General features: G+C 39.4%; 1 protein-coding gene across 4 annotated transcripts; it reads right to left on the minus strand.

The window, feature by feature from the left end:
- On the minus strand, positions 1-24565 carry dgkzb (diacylglycerol kinase, zeta b). Of its 4 annotated transcripts, XM_079449802.1 has the most exons (34): positions 18909-19022; positions 16028-16974; positions 14429-14537; positions 14228-14323; positions 13986-14063; positions 13716-13772; positions 13576-13644; positions 13424-13495; positions 13229-13345; positions 11708-11779; positions 11523-11618; positions 11348-11430; positions 11214-11274; positions 10988-11101; positions 10325-10465; positions 10114-10192; positions 9980-10035; positions 9828-9890; positions 9202-9275; positions 8716-8827; positions 8408-8607; positions 8122-8222; positions 7911-7990; positions 7309-7378; positions 6952-6992; positions 6690-6877; positions 5439-5549; positions 4140-4208; positions 3986-4014; positions 3331-3380; positions 3130-3250; positions 3000-3036; positions 2663-2762; positions 1-2284 (listed from the first exon to the last, which is right to left on the minus strand). In XM_079449802.1, the coding sequence occupies exons 2-34, from the start codon at positions 16948-16950 to the stop codon at positions 2168-2170; spliced, it is 3786 nt and encodes a 1261-aa protein (XP_079305928.1). In that variant the 5' UTR covers positions 16951-16974; positions 18909-19022; the 3' UTR covers positions 1-2167. The 4 variants fall into 4 exon arrangements, with proteins under 4 accessions (XP_079305928.1, XP_079305930.1, XP_079305929.1 ...); XM_079449804.1 differs by lacking the exons at positions 16028-16974; positions 18909-19022 and adding an exon at positions 23848-24565; XM_079449803.1 differs by lacking the exon at positions 4140-4208.
- Between the last annotated feature and the right edge of the window lie 3210 nt (positions 24566-27775).

The raw sequence follows: 27775 nt of genomic DNA on the forward strand, positions 1-27775 counted from the left end.
CATAGACTTTATTTTGTTTTATTTCGTGTTTCAAGTATACATTAACAAACCAGCCCTGAACAACAAATACATGACTACTCTATTAAAATCCTTATCTACTCTTATAAATAAAGCATCATCTTGATCTAAGGTTCATATCACACACGAATGCAAAAATTGTAAGTCAGAACAGCTTGTTTACACATTTCAAATCTTCGACAGAATATATACATATATTGTCTATTAGGAATTGCATAGCAACTCGTACAATGCACGGACGAAAAACATTTTATTCTATTGTAATGACATCTCAACACACACCCACACACACTATGGCAATGTTTGACAACGCAGATAACTCAATGTTGTCAAATAGCTGCTTTCTGCTCGGTCACTGTATTAATTCAAGCATTTTAGTCTATTAAATATGTAAATAAAGTGGTTGAATATACCAGAATTGAAACCTTTATATAGACAAAGACATAAATATTTATAATAGACCAGTGCGACGGAAGAAACCCATCAAGATGTTTGGGTTTTTGAATATACTATCAATATGTTTTAAAAAGAAATAAATGAAATAAGAGTTTGTAACGATTGTCATTCTTAAGTCAAAATTTCATTGGTGTTAACAATATTACGATATATGTATAATTTACATAATACCGTTATTCATGGTTTTAAACATCACGGCTATTGTCAATAAGGGTATCTTGTGACACCCCTAATAGTGTTTTCTTTTAGAGTTTTTATATAGTTTAATGCAGTTTTTAGAGCTTTTTCCACTACAAGAAAGTTGACAGAGAAGTTCTTTTAATTTTAAAGGTGCCGTATGAAACATTACAGAACCTTTTAGGAACCTTTATTTTGAGAGTATTACCCAAACACTTCTGGCAGAACGAAAATGAACTTTAGGGTGTACTTAAAGGGATAGTTCACCCAAAAATGAAAATTCTATCATCATTTACTCACCCTCGTGTACTTTCATACCTGTATAAATTACACAAAGAAAGATATTTGGAAGAAGGTTCATCATTTTCAGTTCCGGGACATCACTGACTACCATAGTGAAAAAATGAAACGGTAGTCAAAGGTTCCCCAGAACGGTTGTTCCTCTAAATTCTTCAAAATATCTCATAAAAAAAACTATAATTTGGATGACGTCCCAGCATTGAAAAACTGCTAACATTCTTCCAAATATATTTCTCTGTGTTCATCGGAACAAAGTCATTTATATAGTTTTGAAAAAACCTGAGGGTGGGTAAATAATGACAGAATTTGGGGAAATGGATATCTAACTTGACCCTAACTCGCAGTTAAGTTTAACTTCATAAAGTCAGTGACCTGAAATATGAAATAACTTTACAAACGCTATTTTAAAAGAACAGCAGTCAATACGAGAATTCTTTGCCATGAAATGTGATTCCGACTACGAAAGAAAACTTGAATCTATATGCCGCATATTGGAAGTAAAACTACTAATCGGCGTATCTATCGATAACAATATTATTACTACTTATAAGATAAGATGCACACAGAATTGAATGCTTTCCAACAAATCCAAAGTTATAATCAATGGAATGTTTTCCGAAAATGTAAGCGTTTACCACAAAGAGAGAAACTGCCCGTAAGCCACAGCTGAGGAAGCATTCTTAAACGCAGGAGGCCATGAAAACAACATCCACCTCCTACCAGAACAAACACGTGAGTGTGAGCCAACACGTCTGCGGATATTCGCAGATGTTTCGTGTCACATAACTTAAGTCTACGCATATGTCTAACACCCGCTGATATGCTATCAGTAACAGCGTTTCAATTCAAACGAAAGTATATTAAGTAACGTAAACAAAAGCAGCAGAAGTTAAAAAATAACCTCCCCTCTCTGTTTTAAATCTCTTGTGAGGTTTATATGGTTTGCTTTATAGTAGCTCAATAAAAGCCACGTTTATATATCAGCCCTGAAGTTTCCGAAATTCTGCACATGGTTTCCTACAGTAAGTAGCCAAGCGATGCAGCTTTGTGCAGTTTTGATAACTGAAGATAAAACTCATGCATCCCAACACAAACACTCATCTCTGCGTTACAGTCGACACAAAGAGCGAACGAACATGCTGCCTCATAACATCTCTAACATGTGCCCATGCCGGATGAGATGGATTGTAAGCATCAGGGGATTTTGTGGTTTGGGTCACACCGCAGTCTCGTGGTCCTCTCTTTGGATCATCTGGTAGTGCTGCCGGTTTTCCAAGTACTCGGCCAGCTCGAAGTCCTTAGCTTTTTCAGCGTACATCTTTGGAGATTCACCCTAAGGGTTCAATGAGATGCATTTTTGCCACCTTGATATACAGTGTACAGTAAAAAGAACTGGAACTGATGGGAAGCAATATTACTTTGAACTGGAAGCTTGTTAAATTACAAATTATTATTGAATCTTAAACTAAAAACATTTTTAAATTAAATAAATACAAAAATTATTTGAGAAGAATTTTTTTATATATATTTCAATTAATAAAATCGTATTATTGAGATATTTTTAACTTAACGTTCCCAGTCTCTCTGTCAACAATTATTAAAACCATTCAACAAAATGATGACATCTTGAATTATAAAAATATCCCTGTTATATCAGAAATAGGCTCGAAAAACAGCTGAAAAGAGTGATGGACGGGCCAGATGTCCTCACCTGCAGGTCTGTCTTCATGAGGGAAGCACCTGCATCCACCAGGTAATAACAGATGGACCTGTGGCCAAAAGCAGCTGCCTTGTGCAGAGCCGTCTTCCCTCTGCAAAAAACACACAAGGATGTAACAATTTTTCTTTTTTTATTGAAACAGCATTAATTTACAAACTCAAATGGGGAATCGGATGTAACCATTACACCTATAGACCTACAGTGTAATGTACGGGTTCACAGATCGGTCGTGACCCCAAAATAGCATGAAAATAAAACTGACTTCATATGCTGAGGATAAACATAGTTTGAGGCTAACTCCAGTTGTGTGGCATTAGAATTTACTTACGTTGATTTCTCCGTCACATCCAAGATACAGGAAGGAGCTGTTGAGCAAAGACCGAAGGATAAGATCATTTATTATTAAATTCAACCCTCCAAAGTCAAACTTAGAATAAACCGTACAGTTAGTGATCTACCGTTCTCAGTGATGTACTTCACGATGTCTTTATTGCCGACGTCGACCGCATAATGGAGGAGGGTGCAGCCGAACCGATCCTGCACCAGGAGATTCGCACCTTCTTCGTGAATCTGGACCAGCTTGGAACATCATGGAAACATGAGATCTGGCAGCGTGGGGCACTAACATGCGTTTAAAAAGTGGCGAAATGTTTTACTACCTTCTCAAAGTTGTCCGACTTCACAGCCTTAAAGAGCAAGGTGATTGTTTCTGAAACACATTGAGGGAAATGGTTTCTTGCGTTAAACGCACAGTAAAAAATCAGAAGAAAACAAAACATTTCTGGCAGAATAATTTGCGTTTTTCTGGTACATTTGTAGTTTTTCTGTAATTTGACAGTTTTACTGTATCAAAAAACAGTACAATTCAAAAGTATTTTTACAATAAAGTCCTCGTGAACCGGAAGTTGCGATCGTATTTACATCCGTAATCTGATGCATTTCCAAGTAAAAGAGAATTCTAATGAGGAAAAAGTGTGGGGCTGTCTTGTTTTTTCCCCCACTGTCGTTGCATTTTTTAATGGAACTGGAGTAGACTGACAATTGAAGGGGAGGAGTTAACGGATGCTCCGCCCAAGCCATCTAACATCATTTAAGATGGACAGTCACTACAGGAAGGAAGTGCATTTTCAGATTTTAACTGAAGATTGTGAGGGCACATGAATTTCAAGAAGAGAATGACTCACATTGGTAAGCTATTTACTATTAAGGCTTTAATATTTCAAAATTTTTATTTTTAACTGGGACTTTAGAGGTGAAAAGTTTCAGTGCACAGCAATGGGTTTCAAGTCATGTTTTGATAAGAAATGAATGTACCTTGATTGTTATCATTCCAAACATCTATCCTGTGAATCCATGAAACAGAAAAAGTTAAATGATGAATGTTAATAATCTAAACAAGCACAACTACAACACTTTAGCTTATAACCCCTCACCAGCAAAAATGAAGAAAAATTGCATACCATATTACCTTTGGACACTTACTGAATCCCCTTGTGAAGCGTTTAAACGATTCATATTAATAACTTTTGCTCCCCTCCTTAGAGATAAAAGATCCAAGAAAAACACACACAAGCTTAGAAGCTCAGTTCTGTCATGATAACTCTTGGAGGGTGCATGACATATAAATGACTTTGGTCTTGGCTGAATAGATCTGCTAGGCTGCTGCGACGGAGCAAGTAACTTGTTACTGCTAATACATCCACAACATGCTGCTGTGTGCATATATAGGGATTCTGCTGCTGCACATATAACATATGAATAAACCCCATGCTTAAGTGGTCACCTTATAGCAGATCTATACAGGTGGAGCTGGGGAAGGAGGAGGGTTCTGAAACTACTTGTTCGTCAGCAACATACGGTTTAATGTGTGTTTACAAGTAAGAGCTTTTCACAACAAACACATGTGACACAACATGTGAAAACATTAATTTGGTATAAAATCAGTTTGTATTTCATATAGGAGTGCACTGCAGATGTTTTACATCATCTTAGCAAATGCTCTGAGTTTAGTTAAATGCATTGAAAACGCAGGTTCACTTTAGTTTGACATTGTCTATTATTCTAAATAAGTGATATTGGGACTAGATTCAATTTAGAGAAATGCTTGTCTCTTCTGTGTTTGTCTATCTTTAGTCTCAGTGTGTATATTGCAAAGATATCTGCTTATTATAATAATAATAATTAAAAGATATTGATTAAATATCATATTATTATCACATAGTGACTTTTACTTGAGTAACAATTTCTCTAGTTACTTGTACTTTTACTTGAGTTAAGATTTTGGCTACTCTACCCACCTCTGCTGCTGGTACGGAGGGAACCAATCAGTAGTTATTATGTCGGATAGGTTAGATTTAGGACTGCGCCGTCTAGAGTTTCATGGCAGAACTAGTCATATATCCATTCGAGTAGATATCTTCTGCCTTTCTATAACAAAAAAGTACCGTGTTTTTTGTACATGCACAATGGGAATACCATGGGAATACCTCTGATACGTTCATGTAAACACCAAGATACATGGTCATTTCCCGCCACCCTCGAATATATCAACATTCCACGGTATTCCCATCTGATACCATGCTGTACCACTACAGTACTTTTTTGTTGTGAAGGCTGATCCAGACATGCGCTTGAAAGCCACAAATACACACATTAATGTAAACAGCTCATGCCATAGCATACATAGCAACACCATGTGAAGATGCTTACAAGTCTCCATACAACAAAAGCCATGTAAAACATGCAGACGTGCCGGTTTGGGCCGTACCTGGTCAGGCCTTGCTTTGTGCCGGCCTCTGTGTCGCTCTGCACGTGAGGGTCCGTGTCCGGGACCATGAAAGTCGACACGCATTCAGTCTGACCTTCAGCGTGACCAAACCTGTGGAGCATGATGGGATGGAAAGACAACAGAATTTGTTTAGTATATTTTAGTTTCAGAATGAGTCATGAGCATCCTGCATGCAGGGGTAATGGGGGTGGGTGTATAATTTACTGTGACAGAACAACATCTACAATGTGGTCCGACAGATGGGATGTGTTTTTCTAAGTCATATGCTGTGCGGGGGGAGGGTGGATGTATACACAGATGAACAAGTGTTTGATAGCAGGGGTCTGGCAATATTGGTCACTGTAGTCTTTGACACATGCTGTAAAAATGTCTGGCTCGCTTTCTCTTCCTAAAAACACTTTGCCTTGGGGAACAAAGCTTGTCAAACAGAAAAGCATATGTTTTTAAAGCTTGTATAAACAGTCGTGACCAAAAGTGATTTTGTATATTAAAAAAAAAACTCATTCCTGCAGTTTGCCTTTTCGCCAAATAATTGTCCAACAAATATCTTCAGATCTTAGTTTTTGAAATATTTTGTACCATATTTTGATGGTTTGATCAAGCCTGAGGGGAACAAATATTGTACAAACATGCCCTCTGGACATCACTATTGGCCAGATGTGTATAAAAAATACACTGAGGCACAAAGATCATCCATCTTTGAATTACACATTGGACCTTTAATTTAACTAAAGTTTGATTTATCTGCATTAGAAACACAGAGGTCATGGGTTTGATACCAGGCAATGTAAGTCCAATTGGATAAAACGTCTGGCAAATGCATAAATGGAAATGGAAACAACGTGGCACATATTTAAAAATGCATTTATATTCATAAAAGAATCTAATTATAAATACTTCACCATAATCCTTCAATCCACCCTTTGGCATTTTCATAAGTAATGAATATGAACTCATTTATCTATCCCCCTTATAAGGCTTTCTTTCATGTATGAACATCTCCGCAAAGTCTAATTTCAGCTTTTGGTATTCGTCCGAGGATGTTCTCGGACATTATGTGCCCAGAGGCAAAGCCAACCCTTCCCACGGTCGTATTCGACTAGTGTAGTGTCAAAACGCTCTTAAAAAGCAACACAAAATCACACCCTGAGGCTGTGCGAAAGTTGTTTGCGCCTCTAACAGCATCAGTCCATGCCCTTTAAACACATTTTTTGTCAGGCTTTGATCTACCTGCACAGCGAAGGCTCTGAAGAACAGGCCGGAAAAGCGAACCGGTCTGTACTGTCGGAACATCCCCCCACGGTTTCCATCGCCCCCGGCATTCCAGGCGACGTGCCCACCGTCTCCTTGGTGACTAGCTCCGGGTCCAAGATATAAAGCTCATCTTGGGAGATCTCCGTCACATAGTTGAGGTGCTCCTGCGGAGAGACGCAACATTTAGAGCAAGACGGAAGCATCGCACGGAAACCGTCGTAAAGCAGCTCACAGTTACCTGAGCGCGGTCTATTCTGTAGAAGCGATCTGCAGTTGTGGCTGTAAAGAAATCAAACGTTAAATAGTGATTTGTCGTGCTTAATTTAGTCTAAACAGATCTGATGATGTCTCGGACTGGTTTGCTGGTTTTGGAGTTTTGGTTAAGCTGGGAGACCAGACGGAACCAAATCAAGTGTCAGCAGATTAAACTGGTTTTGTATGGGAACGCAAACGTCCCATTAAAAAAAAATGTCAGGTTTATAAAACGTCTATGCCAACAAATATGAGAAGTTCGGTTTCACATAGAAATACAATTCCAAACTACGTCTGGTGAATTCTCAGATGTTTTGCTAATAGCTTAAAACATTGTACTTACAGTCCAGGAAGCACCATTTCGGCGAAAGTTTTGGCATGTGTGGTGTGTCTGTATTGACACCATCCCCCTCCTATAAAAGAGAGAGAGACATAATAATGACAGAAAGAAAGAGAGAGAGGGAGAGAGAGAGAGAGAGAGAGAGAGAGAGAGAGAGAGAGAGAGCGCACAAGTGAAAAATGGCTCTCTGTGCGAGTTCCATCAGTCTCAATGTGTTTTTCAGACTATAATTAAACAGGAAGTAGATGCACAATAAGCGTCACATGTACATTATCACATGTTCTGACCGGAATCAGGTAGCTTTCACACTAAAATATTTTATATATATTTTTATTGAATTAACACTGCATATAGGAATTTATAGTCTGTCTGATATTTGACCTGTGTTTTGACTCGCATAACCTTATATGTTTTGCTTATAGTCAATGTTTTCTAGTACAGCTGCTTTGTAACAATGAATATTGTAAAGCTGACTTAACTTGACTTGACTAAAAACCAATAACCCAAGGTAATGGGTCAACTTTGGCGACATAGCTCTTCCCCATGCACTTTACATGAGGATGTTGTCTGCTGGCACGTTTCGACGTTTAAGAAGCTATAGTCACCTCATGTAACGTCTCGATATGCTGCCGGCACATCTCCAGATCGCTGTTCCCGGAAACCGTAATGACTCCCATAGGAATAGCTGGCGAGGTGAAAAGAGAGAGAAAATAATGTTAGGTTCAGATGCACATGTGTTGGATAAAGGGCAGATTTGAATGGAAATGAGGTTCTTCAAAGTGAAGAACAGAGAGAAGGAGGACAGGATATACTCACATGCCTCTTTGAGCTGCTCTTTATCATAATGCAGAGCTTCATAATCGCACATGCTGATCCGGTTCACCCGGATCTGGACCTTCTCTGTGATGGGCTGCTGACTATAACCAGAATGAAGAACATTCAGCTTTGCATTCAGGAGTTTACTTTTAATGTTTTGAAAAATGTCTTCTATGGATGCATGACTGGATGCATTTGTAGTTTGATACAGTATGTGGTGATGTTTGGCTCAATGACAGATGGATGAATGAAAATTTTGCGTAAACAAACAGGTGATTGTACTCACTCGTTCAGCTGTGGAATGGAAGTTCTTCTCTTGGTCTTCTGCAGCATGTTGGCCTGGTTCCTGAGGGTGAGACGGATGATGGATGGTGCCAGTTTACAGGGCTCTCCGTCCACCTGAACAGGAATGGACTTGAAGGTGGTCAGGAGCACCTCTTGACACTGATGAAGCCTCTCACCATGACCTCCAACCTGAAGGGTTGCCTACAGAAAGACATTTGGATTCATTGCACAGCCATTTCTTTTCTGTGATACGATCCGTTTAATTTGTAAGACGTTTAAATGCCGGACGATCCAAACCCTGAAACTCACCAGAGAGGTCATGGTGAATCCGATGACCTCGATCAGTCCGTCGTCGTGTTTCTGAGGCCCGAAATCCTGGTGTTCGCTGGTGTTTCCCCACGGCATCGTGCCGGCGCAATATCTACAGCACGTAATACACAGATCAGTCAGAATAATCTCACTTTAATGAACACAGGAACAGACCCCTGTGTCAGGATTACATTTTATCCTGAAATAAACATAATTAAGAGCAGGCAATTGCTTTTAAAATTTGATTTTTAGTCCACCGTGGTCTGAAAACCTTTCGTCCTTTGACTGTGCTTTGCCATGAGAATAAAAACGGTCAGAATGGTGCGGATTTCATTTCTGTAAATAAATATTCATCTTCTAGTAGGTTTTTACTATAAAAAAGCAGCAACGACGACATGGAATAGTAACAACATGAATATAGTTGCAATGCATCAATATCTTAGTGATATAGATTATTTGTTTAGCATATTTTAGTTTCAGATTTACCTGGGGATGTTGAGAAACAGGAGACATTGAAGTTTCAAATCCTGTACTTTACTGGTCAGGTCAACCCCATCACACTGCCAGAGACGCCAACAAATACCCAAGAACCACAACCAGAAAGAGTGTGAGGAGATCCTTCATTTTCATTTATTTATTTATTTTACATACAAAAAGACATAGTTCACCCAAATATTTTTAATTTTCATCATTTATTCACCACCATGTCATTCCAAACATGTATGACTTTCTTCTGCAGAACACAAAAGAAGATATTTTGAAGAACGTTTGTAACCAAACAACATTGGACCCTATTGACCCCATTGTATGGACACACAACCACAGAGACATTTCTCAAATATCTTCTGTATTGTCATATACAGGCTCTGAATGACATGAAGGGGAAAAAATAATGACTATGCCTTAAATCTTGTATACAGATTTTATACTTGCCATTGCTGTATAACATTATTTAAATCTTACGTAATATTAAGTAATACAACAGCTTTTCTGGGGTTTGTGTATTGTTTGTAAGACTTAAAGGGTGTGTATGAATTTGTCACTTCAGTTTGACTAAATCAAAACATTTTGGGTGAAATTATAAAAATATAAATACAAACGCATTTACTGACCACCACTCTGATGTGTTTGGAAAGATCTTTGGAGCTTCTCATCAGGAAGTCTGAAAACGCCGTCTGCAGAAGAACACACATGTTTCGTGTCACACACCACACGATGCGTAAAAAACTAAACGTCCATGAATTAAACAGGCCGACACACTCACCCCTGCGTAAAACATCTTGTTGCGAAGGCGACTGTTGAACTTTTCAGGTTTGGCCTCTGAGGAAACCAAAAAAGTCACAAATTTAGCAAACTTTTATCATACATCACATATTTAAAGACGGTGGGTTGGCACACCTCTGGACTCGTGAAACTCAAGCGTCACGTGTGCGTCGAACCCGAGACTGAAGTAGTTGTTGAAGATGTCGATGGGAAGCTAAAATTGGATTGGAATATTATCTCAAACACTAAACTAACAGTTTGAATCATTATATTTCTCTATTAGTTGAAAGGGGTTTGGACATGTATTTATGCTGACGTCTAGCGCCCTCTGCTGATATCAGCTGACCTTGTCTGTCTGTTGCTCGTCCTTTTCCTCATCGCTGGCTTCTGGGTTTGGTTCCACGCACAGGTTCCATCGGTCCAGTTGGACGATGTTGCCGTCTTCTACATGGGACAGGATCTTGGACACCGGCTCATCTGTGTATCCCTGAAGTCAACAAACGTTGATCAAACAAGCTTCTCGGTTGCACTTTATTTTACAAGTCATAACCCAGTTATTATATTAACTGTACACAGTACACAGTATGTACATGGTAAAACAGGACTGTAATATAAAGTGATTCCCTGTTTTTAATGCATTGCAGAGTAATTTCTTATACTGCCACTTAAAGAAGGCTGGGTGTCTTTAGCAAACGTTTAGCTTTTAAAGAAGTGCTTTTAAACCACAAATCCACTCGATCTTGCTGCTATTAGTAAAACATGAGAACAAATGTAACCTCAGGCTATAAAACAGAATCTTGGGTTTTGTATCAGAAAGTTTTGGGGGTGAAAAACACCTTCCCAGAAGAATCACAAGCAGATTTTGGGGGGACAAAAATGGAAATTCTTGAATTTCATACATACAGGCTGAAATCAGAACTGTGCTTTGCAAGTTGGAAAACGGGTGAACTGAGGACACAGGGTAACGTCAATGCATTTTGTATGATTTTGAATGTATAAATGTTCATACCCCGCCCCAGTTGAGAGTTCGGCCCAGGTCATTTCCCGTCCCAAGAGGCAGAACGGCCACGGCAGGCTGAGGTTTCAACTGGAGCTCGTCCAGTACTGATAGAATCCAGCCGACCTGCGCAAACAGAGCACGTCATTCGATGAACCTCATAATCTTACAAGCCAGAGTTGGCCATACAAAGAATTTCTATTGCATTCAGTATACACAGATTATGCATTGAACCCACCGTTCCATCTCCTCCACAAACCAGGATACGCAGGTTGGGCACTTTGCTGTACATTTCTAACCTTAAAACACAAAAAAAGAAAAATCAGAAAGCAAAGCATTAAGTAATTGGGATGCAAGAATGTCATGACGTACCCTTCTCTCGGGCCGCCCTGAGTGAGGTCAAACACCTGCCGAGGGTTCAGGTACCACATAAAAGAACGGATGATTTTCGTTCCCTTTACAGAATGAAAAAAGACCCGTTATACAATTGTTGCAGCGTAATGAAAAGCCATCTTGTCCATCAGGACACCGGACATGAGTCACTGACCTGGTTTCCTCCACTTTTCGGATTGACGAACACCAGCAGGGGTTTGGCGAGAAAGGATGAGACCGGTCTCATGACAAAGTGTTTCCATTTCCCATCCTGGTGAGATTTGAATATCAATACCTCATTGTTTATATCAACGCTTTCATTTAGGGTTACTAAAGATGGTCGAGGCGGGGTTTGGTTACCTCTGTGGGTTTCTTGTTGGACTTGCTTTTCAAAGTCGTCTTCTTCTTTCTTTTACTGCTTTTTAATGAGGTCTGCGAACAGTACGACAGCGATGTTTATAGACATGTTTACAGATGTTTCCGTTTACGAGTGTTTATATTTCAGCACGGGAATGCAGTTAACAGCACATGAACCGGTCCTAGCAATAAAACTATTTTTAGAGACTCGATTGTGAAAAATAAACATCACTAGTAGAACTTTGGAGCGTTGGCCGAGTAATATAAAATATATACAAGAGGCATATCTTGGTTACGGACTAAATACGGCAACATAAATATCAATAAATGTAGTCAAAATGAAGTCAAGATTTAAATATAAAGCAAAAAAATGTCAAAAGGTTTAAAAGGGTAAAATATGTCAACTATTAGGTTTAAAATATGTCAACTAAGTCAACATGGAATGCACACTAGTCAAAGTTTGGACTGAATTTATGTTCGCCTTATGTTTTAAAACATCTTAAGTAAACGAAACAAAGATAAGAAGTGCTGACACCTCATGAAACAGGTTGAGACAGCAGACATCTCAAAGGGTGCTTACTTTAAAGAAGAATTTGTTAAACATTGCTAACTACTTTATAGTTTGACGATTTTACTATTCTTCTAAACCCGCGGTAAACAGCATAGATGAACAAGTAGATGGATCATTTTCAAAATACAGTGACAATCCTGTCCCTACATGTACAAAATCCACCCGATTTAACCATTAATACTCGGCACCTTTTTATAATCATGATTGTTATTAAAGTCTTGTACATTTTTTTCTTAATTCATTTGAATTTCATTTGTACTTGAAAAAACACATGTCCCCCTCCCTGTGTTTAACTCTTTTGCATGCCATGTTGTATAAACATTTCCTTTTTAAAAAATATATTGTTAACTAAGCTAACCAATTAAACACAAGTATAGGGCCTAATAAATGCATATAAATTCAAACCAAAATAATGCTCTATTAATACAAATAATTAAAAATATATATAATTCCTTTGATTTTGTGTCATCTGTGTTATTGATGACACAAACTTTTATTTTGAAAGAATAAAAATATGCAAGTAAGTACTTACAAGGTCAACAAAGAAGACGCTCTGTACAAGCACACATGGTGAGTGTCCCTTTCCTTAATATAAGTTAGACAATTTATTGAAAATGTCATTTTTTGGTGTGTTTAACATGTTTAACAAGTTTTGAGGTGATTAAGCCGTCATTTTGGAAAATTAGCCTTTCATGGGAATTTGTCTCTGGTTTTAAACCAATGACAGAAAACTCTATGCAAATAATAAGTAAATAAAATAATTAAATAAGGAACAAGATTCAAGTTGCCCATTATTTTTGGTAACAATGAATACTAAACTGATGAATACTAATAATCCAATTACATTTTTTTGAAGTCAGAAAGTCACTGTTTTTGGAGAATGACCCAGATGTTTCATGTAATGTGTGTTTTAAAAATTTCATAAGCTCAGTCCTCTGCGGGTCCTACGGTACCTGCTGTCTGCGGAGTCTGATAAACCAGGTCGGAGGAACGATCACAGCAGCGTGAGCTCCAAGGGAACACGTCTCATCGATTTTCTGCATCATGAAGCAGTTTACCTTGTTGTGGTACTGTAAGAAGATCATAGCAGTTCTTCATTATTGCTTATATTAACACGAAAGTGATGTCAAAAGATGTTCAACACTTACTGCCTGCTTGCACCACGAACAGCTGATGGCCACGATTTCTTTACTGTGGAAGGAGAATTTCTGCTGGAAACCCTGAGGAAAGAGGGGGCGTATATGATTTTTCGATCAATACATTTCATATTCTTGGATGTTAGATTGATGTCGGTAAAAACCTTTCCACACTGACGACATTTTCCGTCCTGTCGCCTTCTGTGGACCCAGTGATGCCTCATGTTTGGTGTCTAAAACACAAAACAGATGATGTCGTTTTGGTGATGCTGGGAGTGCAAGAGTAAAAAAACGGGTGACTTACCTCTCTGATGTTTCTCATCCCTGGATCTCTAAATGATGGTTTACACCTAAAGTTAATCTGTGAAAAACAGTGCAGTTTGTTTGTTTTCATTCTGCATGTAATATATTGTCCCGGTCCTTCCGAAACCGCGGATGTCCAAAAACATGACTAATAATAACGCTTAAAAAATCACAAAATGTGGAGATACAAGGTTTCAGAAGGACAGCAGTGATATTCATAAAAAGATATTCAAATTCAATATAACCAGAACTAAGTTTAGCGTTTTCTAACCTTCTCCAGTTGGTCCATGCATACATTGTGAACTGCAATTTTGCAAGCTGCGCATTTGTGGCGAGGAAGAGACTTTTGCTGAAAAAAAGAAATTGTGGCAACTTTGTAATGCACCTGCATCTGCACCAACAGCGTTTCAACAGTAGAGGGAGCTCTCGAGCAGGATTCATTGGGGAAACTAAATTATCTGATGCACGTTTGCGGATGTTTCACACCAATGAATAAGAACACAATATATCTACCAGTGACTTTGCAAAGCAGTAGGTCTCCCCGACGTAACAAAAGTCTCCAGCTGGACTGGTTTCAAACCACACGTGTTGACCATACTGGGCATCTTCCTGTGGAGGAAAATAAACCAGTAAGCAAACCGAAACGTCTAAACTGTGACCCAGATGATCAAACTGAACACAACAAAGCCCAAAAACAGACAGGTGAGAACTCACAGTCCACTCGACGGTGCTGCAGATCTCCTTTTTGGGTTCAAATTTGGCGGGTACTGTGGCACTGGACTGGGCAGCGTTCTGTGGCACACCAGCTTTGGAGATGGCTTTTCTATGAAACACACGGAGACATTAAACAGACTATACATATATCATAAGTTATCCTAACTACTTATAAATATACACTTGCGTAAATAAGTCTTCAAAAGAACAATAATAATGTGACACTTCTGACACAAATTCGTGCATGAAATAATTTTCCGTATATTTCTCTGTTTCGAGTTATTTACCCAGAATGCCTCTTTTAGATGTGTGCGTTTAACGCCCATATCAATCAATAAGACTATTTTCACCAGCCACCCACACAGAGCAAAGCAAACAGATCTCTGGGCCTGACGTCTGCTTTCCATACTCCATAAAAAAAGAGAAACAGCAGATTTTCATTATATATTTACCGATCTGTCACACACTGAACATAACATCAAACTTAAAGAAACAAAATAAAACAAGTCTAACTAACCAAATGAAGACTTTGAGGTTCTTGATTTGAATGTAATATCTATCATGGATCAGGAGCACAACAGACAGAGAGAACACAGGTGTTGCCTCAACTTGTACATCTCGCAGCAACAACAACTAAACACACAAAAACGTGCTTATGAAGGTGTATATGTAAGGGCACACATCAGCAGGCAGTTTCAGGTGGGGTGTTTCCACGCTTTTTCGTACACCTTTTGTACTAAAAACTTTGCTCTCTCTGACCTTTGTGTCCTAATCCCTACAGGGCAGATCAGTGAAGCTTATCAACCTGTTGATGTGAAGCCCACCGGGCGTTCAGCCGCGATGATGAGTCACATTACCCAGCTGCGCTAATGAGCCAGCGCCATGGTGCTCGTCTCCACGGGACGGAGAATGAGAAGGTCAGCGTGAGTAAAAAAGCTGCATTACAACTGCCTGCTCTCACGTCCAATATGAACGTTTGATCACTTACGGATATTGACTTCAGATTGTTGACTTCAGGAAATGAGTTACAATGATCAAAACCATGTCATAGAGGAAGGTTTTTAAGGTTGCTTTTTCATAGCTCAGGAGTTTTGATGGAGTTGCGTTTCATTTAGATGTCAACTAAGTCTCAAATACTTCTCTTAAAATTGGTGAGGAGGAACAAAAAGAGAAACAATTGAGACTTTAGTTGTTCAAATATATTAAGAGTGAGGAGGTGTAACATGATGAATGAAGATTGCAGAGGTCAAATAATCTGGATTGGGGTCATTTGAGGAGAAATGTTGGAGTTCATCTTGAGATCTTCAGTAAAACTGACTTTTGATGTGTGAGACATTTTGAGATCACTTCCGAAACTTTAATGGAGACGTTTTTGAGATCTCTGTCTCTAAGAAACATCTGACTAAAGACTAAAGCAAACCTTTCCATTTGCTCTCCATTTACGCTTATGGATGATCTCAGATATTTTCTTATAACAACCAGGAGAACCATCGCAATATTTTGAGGTGCACCAGAAGACGTTTTTTTTATATTTTCATCTCAGAACCCAACAAGTTTTAAGTGACTGTCAGGTTTAACAAATCAAAATCTTTTACGTACGACAGGAATCCACTCCAAGACTCCATTCTGGGGTCGTAATAAGCTTCGAGTAGAGGATTGAGAGTCCCTTGACCCCTGTAGCAAGTGGAACTTCTTCGATTAGGCAGCGGGAGACCTCTCCCCGGCCATGGGCTTCCCGCTTTAGAGATGGTTGAAACCCGTCTGCGGCGCCTCCTCTGACTGCTGCGGCAGTAGCGGCCGTGCGTCCCCGGCTCCGCGTGCCCATAATGCGACGAGTTCCTCCGGAGGCAGCGTGGAACTCGGATGAGCGGGTGGGCCTGGACCCGCTCCGCCACTGCTGCCAGAGAAAGACATTCCTGCTGGCACAAGATGCCAGACTGTTTAATCTCCCAGTCTGACATGTCGGCCTCCTCTGGGAGCTCGTGGCACGGGACAGTGCGCCGGCTGTCGTCTGAATCTTCACTGGAGTCTTCGCTGTCGCTGTTCTCCTCTGAAAGCACATCCGTGTGGCTCCTAAACTTCGGGCTGCTACCCTTGAGTTCCACTTGGCCTGGAAGCGGACTGCGGCCGTCTTCCTCCTCCTCTTCTTCCGTCATATGGATCAGGCTGGCCAGCAGCATTGATGGACCGAGGAGGTGCGTGTCGATGTTGCGTAGTTTGCCAACTTTTTTCCGGCGTACGGCGAAGCGTGGATTGGCTTTCGGCGTGGTGGTGCTGGACCGCCGCCTGCCATTGCTTTTCTGCAACGATTGATTGGTGAGTCGAGGTAAGGACTGGAGCTGGACGCTCGACCGTCTGCGCTGGGCTAGTGCGGTGGACGGAAGCCCAATGCTGGAGCGGCGCCGGGCACGGCTGGTTGGCACAGCGATGCTCGGCCTTCTGTGGCGGCAGGGTTCAGGCCCGTCGTGCAACACATCTCCAGCGTCTTTCCTCTTAAAATGACGTCTGAAAAAAGTGTCCATGTCGGCTTTCTAAATTTGTAGAGGCTGTTGGTCGAAAATTGAGCTTGTGAGTTAAAATCACACATTTCAGATATGCATTCTGAATCTACTCTCATGCTGACCCATACTGATCAAGACTTTCTGAACCGCTAAATACAACCAAGCACACACACACAACAACGACCAAGTAAAGACTTCACCATCATCCTAAAGGAAAGTTTTATTGCTCAGTTCCATTTAAATTGTTCAGGAAAAATCAAACAGAAACAAATGAAACCTAATATATGTGAAGAGTATAGAGGTGTAAAGCAAATGTAGATCGTAAAGGCAAAATAATCTGGGGGTACATTTGATTAGAAATTATGTTCTTACTGGTCACTTTAAACTCTTTCCTTTCTCATAATTTTTTTATTTTCCAGGTGTTTACACGACGTCAATTTGCCTTACAAATCATGTTAGTACCTCCAAGCACCAGTTGTCTACAAAGGTGCATTGTGAACACACACCCAATGACATCACAGAATGATGACGTGCAGGGCACTCAAGGAAATGAGGCTGTGCTCGGCTCACAGGCGACCTGAATATGACACGGGGCTGTCCGGGCCAGATTATAAGGCCTTTCTGACCCTTCACCGGGGCCTGACTGTACTAAGTATAGCTACCTAACAAGCCTCATCTCATTAAGAGACGGCATGACCTAGACAGAGCTCTTAGGAAAATTAATTATACGTCTTCACATATTTTATAACATAATTGTAATCCTTACTAGATGTGTCTGTATATAAAAGCTTTTTATTCCCTAGGTAGGTTGGAAGGACTGCATGTCGTGAACCCCTTAGTATTAAAAGATGCGCTTAAACCAACAACTGCGTTAAATTAGCTCCGCCCAAATCTTCTGCCATCACATGATGGGACATTGTGTTTGCCCTGGTTATCTGAAGATCAAAGCTTGTGTGTGTTTACTCAACCAAAGACTTCATTAAACAGCAAAGAAGAAAACACTTCTAATCTACAGCTAACAACTAGCACCCAACAGACTTTAATAAAACAACCGCAGTAACTCATAACGCCTTTTTTGCTAGAATATAAAGACTTGACACTTTCGAATGATTGCTTGTGTTGTTTAATTGGCATATATTGGTTTTGATTAGCATTCATCTTATTTCTTATCATATTGATCATATATTCTAATACACTACGCAGGTACATTAGCATTATTATTTCTATTTGATGGATTTATATGGTACTTAAAGCTTTTATGCATTCAATAAAGCTTTTAAATATGGGTAATTACAGTCGTTCGTATTTCATCAAAGGAATCAATTATGATTCCACTTTTTTTAATCTACAAAATTTGAACGTGTGGATCAATACAATATAAAAAATGACAATAAAGCAAAATTACAATATTGTGCATATGTTTTTATATATTATAGTTTTGTTATTGTTAGCAGTATTATTCTAGCATCATTAACCTATTTAAAGGATCAATACATTTGCAATACACAGAGCTTTATGCGATAATAGTTTTTTACAAAAATGTAGAATCTTTAATAAAACCTAATATTCTAATATATGTATATGTTATTATGATTTAGTGATGCTAATAAAATTTCATTTTTGCAAAAATGATTTGACATAAAACAAATATATTATTATGCACTTAATAATTCGTTTTACGATTGGCATATGTAGGTAGGAAACACGCACTACAGTAAGTACACTATACTAGCATAATTTACTTATTTAATAGATCAATACATTTGCATTACTGATGCTCTATACAATGACAATATGATAAATACTCATCACATCTCATAACTTATATCTATTACAGAAACATTAACTGATCCAAACTCAACTCCAAATGTCCTCATACAACCTAACCAACCTGTCCAAAAAAACCTCTTCAAACACTAGTGTTCTAAACCTCATTTCTATCCTAATAACTAATATTCAATAAAAATACATTATACGACCTGAGCGATGAGCTCCCCGGCTGCATCACCAAGCGTCTGCTCAAACTGACAGAGGAAGGAGATGAACAGGTGAGAGCGATACAACCACGCACACGCACACACAATTACACTGCCAGAGATAAACCGCACACAACCCAAGCCTGAAAGACAAGTCCCACTTTCACAAACACGCGGCCCACCAGTGGCACACATCACAGAAGGAAGAATCCACACATCCGGCAGGTGGGAACGCGGGGCGTATCAAAGCCTCTGCTTTAAAAAAACTACCAATTATCAGCTTAACCCCACAAAACACATAACAGCACAAACGTCTCCTCTTATCACTTCTTATATATATCGCGCTACACCATCCCGCTGGAGCATATTTGTTGGGGGGGTCGACATGCGAGGAACCCCTAATGTCTGATGATTATTAAATCGCATCAATTTTACCAAGACACAATAAACATATCTAAACATCAATGTTAAATATATTTTCTCATCTGCATCGTGCAAACATGCTTCTGCATTTGAACAGACCGTTCTGCATATTGCCTCTAAAAAACAGGACATGGCACCAATTCAGGCACTGAACGCCCACAGCTGTGAAGACGATATGTGCCGTTTATCCCGTCCGAGAAGCAACAGGTTCACAAAAGCATGTATGATTTTTAACCATTGTAAAGCTCATCATAAAGACGATGGTAATCGTGGCTTTGCCAGAGCCTATTCCGTCTATTCACATCCCTTAATATGACGACACGGCAACACCACTCCACGCCGAAAGCACAATGCATGTCATTTCCATTTCAAGGCCCTCGCGCTGTTGCATTATGGATCAGGTGAGATAACATGAGCGAGGGGTAAATACGCTTGAATATCAATCTTGCAACCTACAACAAATGTGTTACTTTCATCAGTATGGCTTTAAATACAGCGTCAGTGACCACTTGATTGCGCCCCTTGTTCTTCCGCGGGTGACAGACGAGCGTGCAACCGGAGACTCCGTGTGGATGTAATCATTGTCTTTTAAGGGATGGGGGAGAGACCTGACAAGCTGTTACCATGGAGTGCAACATCCTGGCAACCAGTGAACTCTGATTCACGGGATCGCACTGGGTATAGAAACATGGGGCCTATAGCGTTGTGTAAATGATTTACTAAATGTCATTCAGTTGCTACGTATTTAGCTATTTACAGTTAGCTATACTAGAGTCAATATGAACAATTGACAGTTTTGATGATATTTACCAGAGGTGAAGATATTTTTAAGAATGTTCCCATTCACTTCTATTGTATGGACACAAAACCAATGCAAGCCAATGGATACCGCCATTGTTTGGTTGCCAACATTCTTCAAAATATCTTCTTTTGTGTTCTGCAGAAGAAAGAAAGTCACACAGTTTTTAAATGACACGTTGGCGAGTAAATGCTGACAGAATTTTTGTTGTAAACTTTTGCTTTAAGAATCAGAATCAGCAATAGTTTTACTGCCAATTGTGCTTGAACGCGGCAACTTTCCAAACACACATCCAGATCACAAGCAACAAAATGAAAGAGTAACAAATAATTATATAAAAATGTCTACATCTCTCAATGTTACAGATAAATTGTATAATAATCACAATTAATCGCATCCAAAATAAAAGTTTGTGTTTGTAATAATATATGTCTGTGCACAGTCCATATTCATTTTGTATTGATAAACACATATACATACATGTAATACAATAAATGTTTGTATATAATTTATATGATATACAAATATAAATATATCGGGGGTTTTTTAAACAAATGCTATTACAAACACAAACCTTTATTCTGGATGCGATTGAACAGTCCGAATATTACTATATTTGCAGATAAATGAAACAACTCATTTCGGATTCAATACAAAGTCAAAAGAGGTCAATCATTTTGAAGTGTTGTCTGAATCTCAATTTTTGGGCTAAATATTTTCTGTGCATGTTGGAGGAAAGTTTGGCATCATCTCCTTTTTCAAAACAGTGACAGTACCACCCCCTGCTGGACAAAAGGCACTGAGCTCACGATTTAAACCCGTCTCAAGTCATCCACATCTAGGCCAACAAAAATCTTAAATGCCACACAAAAGAATGCAAATGACAATGCCACTCATGCAAAGTACAAAAATATCTGAAGCGATTTGCAACAATTGTGCCACGCCACTGATGGTCAAAGGAAACCGCCTCATTTGTCATCATTGTTCTGCAAAATCGATCCTATGATGTACTTCCTACAATCTGAAGCACAGTTACATGACTTTACATGTTCAATCTATACCTGTGAGAACTCTTCACAAAAAGACAACATCTATGGGCTGAATGTTTTTGTTTCTATTTTTGGCACGGCAGCATTACATGAGCTATTTTTAGTCTGTTTGAGATTCCAGACCAATTTCAGGTGTACGACGTCACTTCCTGCTCATTCCTCTTAATTTCACCATCGGCCCTGTTCCTGTAAACGGTGGGGTGCGTCCTGGTACCCGAAAGGCTTCTAGAATAACTGGATTTTTGCCCGCCCACGCGCTCAATCGCCCACATAGAGATTCACCCAGAGACTCTGACCCTGATCCATACTTAGCCGCAGCACAGAACGTGATGATAAAGATAGCTGCAGAAATGGGCCTGTTCCTCTACGGGGCGGAACAGAGCACCCATGCAAATGAAGTCATGCCAGCTGGGAGGCGGGGCGCTCACGGAAAGCCATGTCTAACTACGACCTCAAATGGATTAAAAGGTGCCTTAAAAATGGTCAGGATGGAGGTGATGGACTTTCTCGCCCTGTGGAATCCGGTCGGAACTTTCTGTTCCAGGTGATACACGTCCTGTGGGCCTCAGGTGTCCGAACCTTGTGTGGCATTCTCAGATTACACACATCAACAGGTGCCTCATCAGCACATAGAACAGGTGGAGCACGCACACATATACACACACCTGGATGGAGGGGTTTATGCGACTTGCGGATACTAGTGAGATGCTGGTGGATGAATCTCACACGCTGGGTTTCGACTGGTTTCATTAAAGGCAAAGAAGACATGTGGCTGTCTTTGTGTGGTTTAATGGTTTTCTACCTAAATTCATCGTACATGATGTAAAGAACAACTAAACATCTGAACATATAAAAATATAACATTAATATATTTAATATTGACTGAGTAAGTCCATAAGATTAATGCTTGAAATTAAATTGTGATGCTTGTTATGTCACAATTAGATTTTGAGACTTTAGTCCGGTTTTCGCAGACTGGATCACATATTTTGCTCAGAATCAGGCCTGTTTTCATTAGACTTGTTTGCGTTGTAAACTGATATTTTTATTACCGAGAATTTCTGCATCTCAGTAATAAAAATATCAGTTTACATCGCAAACTGTTCATTTTTATTTGTTGCATTTGCATTTATTTTCTGCTGAATTAGTTATGTTGTATTTCTGCATATTAAAAATGATTATATTACAGTAATTGTAAAACTGACAAGATGTCCAGACGCACTACAGTAGTGAGAATTCTGTAAAAAAAGGTTAGGAGGTTATTCAAATACCTAACTCTGCATATGAGCAATAGAAATTGTTATGCTCGCCGCAGAAATCGCTACTATTACACTATTAGAGAAAGCGAATGAAAAACTGACACAAAATGACATTTCATGGATAAATGCTGGACTACAGGTACATTTCTTCTCAAACTCTCATTTGGAAAAACTGGTTTTTCACGCTCAGAAATAGAGAAAGGGAACTTCCCCATTGTCTGCAGTGCAGTGAAAGCCAACTGCAAAACCTGCAAACATTCCAGAGTCAAACCTAAAACATTATTTGTCTCCTATGTGACGTGTTACTTATACTACGACCTACATATATGTAAAGCTTTACATTTGCAACAATGCAAATTGTAAGCAGAGCTATAGAAATACATTTGAAGTGAATTTGTCACTTGAAAAGCGGCAACTAAAAAATACTCTATAAGTAAAATATATAACACAGTATAGCAAAGCTGTGAAGGATGGTTTTTATATATCATAAAGGTGAAATATTCTCAACCTGGAAGGTCACGAAAATCTATCTTTATAGATTTAAAAGAAAATCGAATTGACTTCATGCGACTTGTCTTATTATAAATTGGCCGAAAAAAAGGTTTTATCCGATTTATTTAACATCTAGGAACACTGTCCTATTTAAAGTAAGTGTAGTAAAATCTGCAAAGTAAATGAGTAAAGCTTACTAAAACAAATACACAGACACACACACACACAATGCATACATTACACATGTACACACACACCCACGCTGAGGATTGGGCATGCAAATTCTACCATCATCCTTATCTGTGATACAAAAATAGTGGTGAGATGTAGAGATACCAAAAACACAATTTTTCCCAAGTGATTCATTTCCTACAAGCACAGAAGATTCTCATACTATTACTTTTACTAACTCAAAAGTTTGGTCAGGGTGCATGAGATCAAGAGTGCGCAGCACAGGTAGATTTAAAGATGCTCCCAACAGGTCGGACAATTATAGGACATAATTAATTTCTTCTTCCGTCCATTAAAGACGCCTATTTTCAGATAATCGCAAGAGGACGCGGGATAAATTTAGACGCCTGATGAAATTCCAAAGCGCACATAAAAAAAGCCTCCGGTGTGTAATGGGAATTATGAATGTCAGCAGTTTTCAATGGTTGAGACGGTTCCTAGAACGTTCCTAGAAGTTTGTACAGACACAGATTACATGACCTCAGGACGGCAGGTGTTGTCTTTCGCCATGGGGCTGGTCCAAGCAAAACACAGTTTTAAATTGCAAATGGACAAATGCACATGCAGATTTGTAGTCACCGACGTTTAAATGAAAGAAAAACTATGATGCACTTTTCCCTAAAACAAATTCTTATTTATTAAACAAGTTGAGGATGATGTCTATGCAAGTGCAAACCCATGTCACCCACCTTATACCAAAGATCCTCAACCCAGAGAAGCTCTTGGAGCTGTTTGGATTTGGTTGGGCTACAGGGGCTGAGATGGACGAGTCTGAACAGGACGATGACTCTGAATCCACATCTCCAGGTTCTTCATCGTTCAGCAGAGTCTCCAGAGATCCGGAGAGCTCTTCAACCTCTCCGTCCGACTGCCAATCTGACGACTCCATCTCAGATGTCCTGCTCGGCTTCTCCTCTCGCAACTTCAAGAACCCTGTCTGTCAAGACTTCCATAGCGAACGAACACGCTGGGTGAGTAACAGAATGAGTATGTGAAAGAAACCAAGAATCCCATCTGAGAGGTAGAAGAAACAAACACGACTCTCGAAGCTGCGAGTTTACTTCAGCAAGCCGTCGTGCAGCACAGGACACCACCAGGAAGTCGATTTGAAGCTTGGCGACGGGGTTGACAGTTAACGCTCCGGCTTTCCTTGTCCACGTGCAGCAGCCAATAGACTTCCTCCTCCACAGCACACCTATTACAACTGTTTGGCAAGAAGCTTCCCTCTGGCCGAACTATCTCTTTCACTTTCTCCGCTCACACTCGCTGCACTCACAGAGGTGTGGACTCAATTCAGGAAGTTGAACAGGTGTAGGACTTTGACATGTAGCTACATGCCGCCTTCACAGTCTTTACGTCCTCTCCCGCCGTGACAGCCTTGACTGACTCGTTCGCCTACAAATGCACACTTTTATCAGGTTTTTCTCTCTCTGTGACACCTCCCCCGTGTTCACCGGCCCAAGTTAGGACAGGAGTGTGTCACCATCTATTGGTAGATCATGAGAACTGGTCGTTCCGTGGTAAATCACATTAGTGGGAAACAGTTGTCACACCTTTTGTGACAGCATTACGTAAAAGGAGAGACGGTTATGTTTTTTTCCTCGTATATATAAAGAGGAGAATGAGAAAGAGAGAAGAGGAATGAAAAGCGGTAAGACTGGAGATCTCCTTTGCATGTTCAGAGTGGGTGGTTTTGTTCACGTCGGACTAAGTCATAGTTGGCTTAAGCTGTATTTTTCTGCAGTACCGCTGTAGGACGGGAACAACGCAGCGGATCTGGCCTCCCTCCCACTCAGACTTTACATAAAGACGGGTGGAGCGAGGCCCACGCCACACTCGCTGCGCAGGGACCGCATCCAGCCATGGGTTCCTATACGAACCTGTTCAACACTGCAAATGCATTCCTGTATTAGTTCGGCAATTATAGCAAAGTGCGAAAACTTTTCTCGGATTGGTTCCTTTAAGAGATAATTCTATCAGCATTTATTCACTCTCGTATCATTCAATACATGTATATGACTCTTTCTTCTTTGAAACACAAAAAAGATACTTTGAGAAATGTCTCGGTGGTTTTGTGTTCATACAATGGAATTCAAGAGGGGCCGGTGTTGTTTGGTTACCAAGGTTCGTCAAAATATCTTCTTTTGTGTTCTGCAGAAGAAAGAAAGTCATAAAGGTTTGGAAAGACATGAGGGGGTAAAATCTGAAAATTTTTGGGTACATCATGAACATCATGTCTTCATCAACTATAGGTGATCAAACTATTGGTAGAGCCCAACTGAATTCTAACATCATTTCAAACTTTTTATTCACCTGTTAATAAATCCGTAGAAATAAATATAGAACATAGATTTTACTTCTAGATATTGGAAAAAATAATGAATTGCCATGCTGGTCTAGGTTATTATGGCTATAGCTTAACCAGCAATGCCTGATTGATCAGAATCCTTTACTATAAAACTACAAATCTACATGTTGCCAAAGCCACTGAACTATCCGTCCAGAAATCAATCACATTTTAAGCAAAACCCTAAAGCACACACCGATTTCTGTCAGATGGCATGACCACAACTTTGTAGTAGTTGCTGTGTTCAGCGAGGTCAAAGTTCATCGTATTTCACGAGCGTTCCGATCTCCAGCAGCACGAAGCACGGCAGAGGAGAAGAGAAGAGCTCTTCTGTGCACCATCCACGGAGATAATATTCATAAGAGCATGGATATAATCCCCTCCTACACGCTGGTTCTGTTAGATAACATACTGGACTGCACAGGTAGGGAAAATACACCAAAAAGTGGGAGAAGAAAGAAAGAAAGAAAAATATTTTAGCACTAGTTTATCTGAGTATTCGCTTGTTTAAGTGAACGCACACACACAAAACTGGATGTGAACAATTCTTTGTCGGTTAATGTGATTGCATATGTTTAAGTCTAAATCTGAGATTAAAACCAGGTGACACCTCACCGAACCACACACGGTGGCATTTCATGAAACACATCAGCAATACTTAATAAACTACCTAAACAACAACCTAAATCATGAAAATTCTGTCATTATTTACTCACCATCAGGTTGTTTCAAAACTGTATACACTTCTTTGTTCTGTTGAAAACAAAGAAAGATATTTGGAAGAATGTTAGCAATTTTAAGTTCTGGGACATCATTCACTACCATAGTAGACAAAAAACAGTAACACAAAATGAGATATTTGGAAGAATGTAGGAAAACAAACAATTCTACGGCACTTTTGACTGACATTTCATTTTTCCTAGAACTGTCCCAGAACTGAAAACTGCTCAAATTCATCCAAATGTCTTTCTTTGTGTTCAGGAAAAGTCAATTATACATATGGGCAATTCCGTGAAATGTCCACCTTACCGTTTTTTACTATGGTAACAGCACTAATATTACAATTTGGTGGTTCAAATACCAATGTGAGATCCGTATTCAAATTTGTAAAGCATTTGTTTTATTTTAAGTTCATGATTTTTCATAGTCAGGTAAGTGCCATTTTCAGGATTGTCACATCCATAAAGGTACACATTCCTCATAAATGGACACAATTTAAATAAAGTAACTATTTTATGTTCTATAAAGAGGCATCCCTTCTCCATTCATTGGGTGTTATTGCTTTAGGATTGTGCATTTTATTTCACAGAAATCCTACAAAGTTTGTTGTCTCCCAAAAACATTTTTGCATGTTTATTTCCCTTTTTTTAAATAGAAGATGTATTCATAGACTGACATTTGTTAATGTTTAGACTATATCAACAAGTGTTTAGTAAAACATAAACAGATGCTTCAATATATTCGTAACAAATTCATTCTCTGAGCATTTGTCACGATTTACCCAGGTATGATAATTACAGGGTGAGGGTGAGATTTTTGTGTGAACTGTTCCTTTAACCAACATATTATTTTTCTTCCTCTAGAGCACACATGATGCTCTCTATTCTATTCTATTCATGTCTATTCATGAATCATTTGTTTCTTCAAAGCTCTTTTCCAATGCCAAATATCTGTGGTCCATCTGAGAAGCATTTTGTCCTAATCAAGGGTCATTCTAACCAAACTGCATTAAATACAGCACATCCAACTGCTGTAAATACAGCCCCACATATTACGGCACAAGCATTTTCTAACCGGTGGTGTTATGGGCATCCACACCACCGTATTATTCCACCTTCATCTGTGTTTGCGTGTTTAATGCAGTTGCAGCGAGCTGGATCGGCCCTCACATGAGCCGAACACACAGACCAAAGCGCAGAGCATGTGCTAGAGCTCATTTCCTTTTATGCCACAGCTTTCATGTCAGCTACACGGTCCGCTTTGAGGTTCGGCAGTGCCAGGACACTAACTCGATCTTGCTTGATGAATTTAGAGCCGAGGGTTTTGATGTGGCAGAACAGGTGTGGCTGCAAATCCTTTGTTCTGACAAAACAACGTCCTTCCTATATAACCACACCAGTTATAAACAACATGTATAACGTGCGACGTGACTATATGATCAGATAAAATGTGACATTATGGCCTTTGATTTTTATGCTCAATTTTATGCTTTTTATTTTTGCTGCTTATTCTTGAATTATTTAACTTGATTTGTTAAGGTTCGTGTCAAA

The sequence above is a fragment of the Barbatula barbatula genome (genome assembly GCF_947034865.1).
Source record: "Barbatula barbatula genome assembly, chromosome: 25".
Classification (NCBI taxonomy): Eukaryota; Metazoa; Chordata; class Actinopteri; order Cypriniformes; family Nemacheilidae; genus Barbatula; species Barbatula barbatula.

Bases quoted from the DNA above. Each gene is read 5' to 3' on its own strand.
- dgkzb (XM_079449802.1), bottom strand. From the start codon at position 16,950: ATGGACACTTTTTTCAGACGTCATTTTAAGAGGAAAGACGCTGGAGAT. The intron at 13,496-13,575 runs GTTTTTACCGAC...CTCTTTCCTCAG, and splicing joins AATGTCGTCAGTGTGGAAAG to GGTTTCCAGCAGAAATTCTC. The intron at 10,466-10,987 runs GTATGAACATTT...TGTTGACTTCAG, and splicing joins GAACTCTCAACTGGGGCGGG to GGATACACAGATGAGCCGGT.